The 4798-nt window shown below is 51.5% G+C and overlaps 1 protein-coding gene across 3 annotated transcripts; it reads right to left on the bottom strand.

The window, feature by feature from the left end:
• Positions 1-273: 273 nt before the first annotated feature.
• TENT5A (terminal nucleotidyltransferase 5A) lies at positions 274-3517 on the bottom strand. 3 transcript variants are annotated; one of them, XM_037844521.1, is made up of 3 exons: positions 3497-3517; positions 2542-3103; positions 274-1488 (listed from the first exon to the last, which is right to left on the bottom strand). In XM_037844521.1, the coding sequence occupies exons 2-3, from the start codon at positions 3064-3066 to the stop codon at positions 712-714; spliced, it is 1302 nt and encodes a 433-aa protein (XP_037700449.1). In that variant the 5' UTR covers positions 3067-3103; positions 3497-3517; the 3' UTR covers positions 274-711. The 3 variants fall into 3 exon arrangements, with proteins under 3 accessions (XP_037700449.1, XP_037700447.1, XP_037700448.1); XM_037844519.1 differs by lacking the exon at positions 3497-3517 and adding an exon at positions 3293-3450; XM_037844520.1 differs by lacking the exon at positions 3497-3517 and adding an exon at positions 3346-3444.
• Positions 3518-4798: the final 1281 nt, after the last annotated feature.

Here is a 4798-nt window from a genome sequence, read left to right as displayed (position 1 = left end):
TCTGTTAAATCTTTGGTCCTTGAGCATACTTTCTTTGCTACAGCTGGTTTTGCTTGCATTTTCACATTTTTAAAATGCGAGCTATGCACACAGCTGGAAAAAGTGGATTGTGTCATCATAAGTTCTGCTGTTTTGTTATGAGAACTGCACCAGCCTACTACCGTTCATTCACAGCAAGCTGTTTCTGTTAGTGCAATAGGATCGTTCCACAGAAAGCACTTGCTACAAGACCCAGATAGCAATCTCAGTGTTGGAGTTCCCCTTTTCCCTGAACTGTTATTCTCTGAACTCCTGAATTGATAAGTTGGAGTGGGACCTTCTTTTCTGTATTTCTCCTTTGTGAATGCCACCTTAAAAGAAAATTTCCACTTTTTTTTTTCCTATGGCAAAGCTATGGGAGCAGGTACTGCAAACCCATATTGTCAAGCATTGTTACTTTAGGAGAACCTGGTTGCTTTTAATGACAAGTCTCTCTTGCTCCAGGATAGAATCCAGCTGGGTAGGAGGATGAAGTGGGAGGCTTGGGGGGGGGGAGGGGTCATTGCTAGATCATGCTCCCATACCTATTAAAAGATCCACAGCTTTGCCAAGCTTAAAACCAGGAGCAATCATTGCACAAAATACACCCTTAATCAGAGCTGGGTCACGCTTTTTTTTTTTTTTCCTAGCTTGTCTGAAACAGCTTCCCCACCGGACATTTTTAAATGATCCTTAATTGCAGGGTAGCCAAGTAGAGTATGTCTGTTGCTGGCATGTGAATACTGGCTGAACCTGTGCAATGTAGTAATTGCTAAAGTTGGCATCTGCTACGTAGGGGGCTGGCTGGTAATAGCAAGTGACATTGGCCACGTTAGGGATGACATTTTGGTCAGCTAGCACCCGGATAGCCAGCATAGTGATAAGGTTTAAAGTCTGTCTTCTTTCGTGTCCCATCAGGCACACTGTACTCTCATTCACCACTCCATGAAGGGTCATGAGATAGTCGTACTTGCGGTCTTCCAATCCCACGAAGTGGTTCTGCAAATAGGACTCCAGTTTTCTCTGCTGCTCTCCAATGTCTGAGAAGTCGATGAAAAACCTGGAACACATATATCTCTGAAGGGTCTTGATCTCATCAGAGGCGGGCCTAAAGCCCCTCACTAAGAGGTTACAGTACTTAAGCAGGCCACCCCCTCTGATTTCCTCTGGGTTTCTGGTGGCAATAATCTTGTTACAAAGGTGATCAAAGGCTTCGTGGAAATCTCCGTAGACACTCTCACCGATTATAGTAGGGTGAAATGTTTCAGTCATTGGGTTCTCTGAACATTCGTAAAAGAGAAGAAGAGAGTCTAATTTGATTTGAAAAGAATCTACACTGAATTCAAACTGCCTCCGGAGGGAATCCACAAATTTCAGTTCCACATTTTTGCCACTGTTGTTTGACAGGGAGATAAGACTCCATCGGTCAGAGTCATTGCACACTTTAACCATTTTCTGCACATAAGCTTCCTACAATTTAAAAGACAAAACAAGAAGATGAGCATACTGGAATAAATAAATACACCCTCTTCACAGTTGAGAATTATTTTGCCCCTTCCCTTTTGTATTGTCAAGTTTCAGCAAAACACTACCTACAGGCTTAAAATAGTCTTCTGAGAACAAGACAAAAAAATACATTTAACAAGTAGGTTTACCGTCTGGGAAAGAGACTAGAAGTAATAAATAGTCTGAGGCTTCTGGCAGCAAGAGAACAGTATTAGCAGGTTCTGTTGTCATGTCTGATTTTTTAAAGGTTACATTTTGAAAATGGTCTATTAGTCACAATATTCACACACTGTTCAAGAGACACAAAACAGCATATAGTGAAAAGTTAGTCTGCCTCTCACCCTTCTCCCTAGCCTCCCAGTTTCTCAACCTCTGAGGAAACCTCTGTTCGCGATATCTTCCGTGAGCTTTCAAGAGCGACTCTCTACAGTTACAAACAAATACGAACTAAATTCTGGGCGGCAATTTTAACTATAAAAAACGCGCCTTGAACCAACGGAGGAAAACACCAAATCCTTAATACAGGAACCAAACAGAGAACTACTATATCCTTAACAGTCAGCCGAATGTAGCTGTGAAGTTTTTTCACATTTTCCAATGCAGTAATAAACTCACTGGCTCGGTTCTGTTTCAGGCTGCTATTTCCTCAAAGGCTAATTCATACAGTGTCTCAAAATAATTATGTGCATCACTGATCACGTATCAGAATCCACTCTGGACAAGAAGACTCAAGTATGGAAAACCATGGGTTAAAAAACAGCGAGGGGGAAGAAAAGGGAGGGCAGAGGAGGAAGCGGGAGAACAGTCGCGGCGCTGAAACACCAAGTAAACTAAAACACTCAACGCCACGCACCTTAATTTGCCCATAAAAAATAAATGTAAGTAAAATAAATAAGCGCGCCCAAACCCGTCGCGGACGCAGATGCGTGACATCAAACCAAGGCCACTTGAACCTCCGCCGCCGCACTCCCAGCCCGGCCCCGGCTCCCAACCCAAGCCCCTCTCCGGCTGCTTTACCTTGAGCGTGAGTGGTGTGATCTTCTCTTTGTTCACCCCCTCGGGTAAGAAGTCCAAGAGGCAGTCCAGCACGACGTCCTTCACAGTCTGAAACTCCTCTTCCCCCCGCAGGTCGGCGCAGAAGATGAGGTCCAGGTCCTTGTAGCCCAGGCCGCTGTCCTGGTGCAGGACGTGGCTGGCAGCCGAGCCGTTGAGGCGCACGTCGCGGACGCCGATGCGCTTCTCCGCCAGGCGCCGCCGCACCACCTTCACGATCAGGCTCGGCTGCAGCTCCAGCGTGGGGAAGTTGCCGCGCCCGTGGATGGGGATGGTCTCGCTCAGGATGCCGTCCAGCCGCTGCACTTGCTCCCAGTTCAGCACGTTGCAGTGCGCTGTGGGGCTTTCGCAGTAATCCAAGCAATGCTCCCCAAAGCCACCGCCGCCGCCGCCGAAGTCGCCCTCGCCGAAGTCGCCGTTCAAGGGGATGTAGGGGCCCCCGGCCAGCTCGTCTTCGGCCATGGCAAAGTACCCTTCGCCCTCCGCCATGAAGTGCCCGCCAAACGCCACTTGGCCCTGCTCAGTCCTAAAAGAAGAAAGAAGAGAGGTGAGGAGTCGCGGCAGCAGAGGGCAGGGGCCAGGGGAGGCAAGAGCGCGCCCCTCCAGGCCCAAGATAGCACCTTGGATCGGGGACTCTTAGGAGATCCTCTTCCCCCCACCCGCTCACCCGCCACCCCCAGCCGCGCGCGCTGGACCCCGCAGAGCAGCCCCGCACCAAAAGTATCTCTGATGCATCCGGAAAGCTCAAGCGAGTGTCCCGTCTGTCACCTGAAGGCGGCCGCCCCTTCTAGGAGCGCAGGGCGCGAGGAACCGCGAGGCGGCAACACTTCCAGGAGCTGCGAGTGCGCTCCCGGCCGCGACGAGAGACTTGGTTCTCCCCAGACCCCCGCCGCCTGCGCTTGCAACTCCCGCCCCTTACCCCGCCCTGCCCGCGCCGCTGCAACCCCAGCTGCGGTGGTACTGGAGGAGGCGGCTCCTGCTGCCGCCGTCGCTGCACACTCCCCTGTCTCTGGAGCTTTAGCAGTTGTGCGGGGAAAATGTCTTCAGTACTTTTTTTATACCGGGCTTCCCTGCGCTTCCGGGGACCAGGCGCGGCGCGCTCGCCACACCCTCCTCATCTGCATAGGGCACCGCCCCCGCCCGCTGGGCCCCCAGCTGACCAAACCCGGTTATGCTGCAGCGCGACTGGCTTGACGACCCCACAGAGCGCGAGGTCCGTGCCTTTATACATGTGCATATGTATGTATGTGCATATCTGATCAATGTATAGTCCCTCCCCCACACACCTCTCCTTTCTTTTTCCGCACAAGGATAAACACTTAAAACGCCTTGAGTTGTAAGTAGCCATCAAAACCAGATAACGACTAAAATCGCGGAACTGCAGAAACTTGCGAAAAATGAAATTCTCATCAGATAGGAAACGTCATTAAATCTTGATGATGAGGCTCCACAGACGGAGATTCCCCAAGACGAACTTTTTATTAAAAAGTACGTCTGTAAGTTGCTGGACCGTTTACTCCATTAATATACTTGGTTTCAGTGTGGCCTAATAAGTCCGAAAATCAGTTTCCGCGCGTGACGGAGCGGAAAGGCTCTCTGATAACTGGGTTTCGATTCTCTAAACCTCAGGAAGAGCCCGGGTGCTTGAAGGAGCCGCGGGGGCGGTGCCCCGGGACCCGGGTGCGTCCGGCTTCTGCGCGCGAGTGGCTTGGGGCGGCCCGCGAGCGCGGTGCGAGCCAACGCGTCACCGAGCGGGCGCCCGGCGAGTCGGACGGCTCCGCAGAACAGCTGCCAGTCGCCGAGGATCGGGCGGGCCCGGAGCGGGGAGCGCGCCTCGGCGAGCGCCCGACCTCTGTGTCTGGGGAAGGGCTGCTGCGCGGGAGTGTGCGCACTGCTGCGCGTCCTTTCGCAGAGAACCAAGGGAGGCGAAACTCGTTATTCGCTGCCCGCTAAGGTTTTCCTTTTTCAAGTACGAGTTTGTAGAATAACAAGCGTTTTTCTCCCACAGCTTCGGTCGCTTCGGCAGAGGTGAAGGAGTGTCATGGTTATCCCACACGCACTCGCGCCACCTTCTTTGCTAGATAGTACCCCCCCAAACCCATTTCACCCACCTCACCCACCCACATACACTTCTTCCCGGACTTCTATTCTGGTCGCTTTCTGTTTCCAAACTAACCCAGAGCAGCTTTCCCTTCAGGTAGAGACTGCAGACGGCTGAGGT

The sequence above is a fragment of the Choloepus didactylus genome, chromosome 7 (genome assembly GCF_015220235.1).
Source record: "Choloepus didactylus isolate mChoDid1 chromosome 7, mChoDid1.pri, whole genome shotgun sequence".
Lineage (NCBI taxonomy): Eukaryota > Metazoa > Chordata > Mammalia > Pilosa > Megalonychidae > Choloepus > Choloepus didactylus.
The sequence above is the reverse complement of the archived record's forward strand: the minus strand, read 5'-3'. Positions and strand labels throughout refer to the sequence as shown.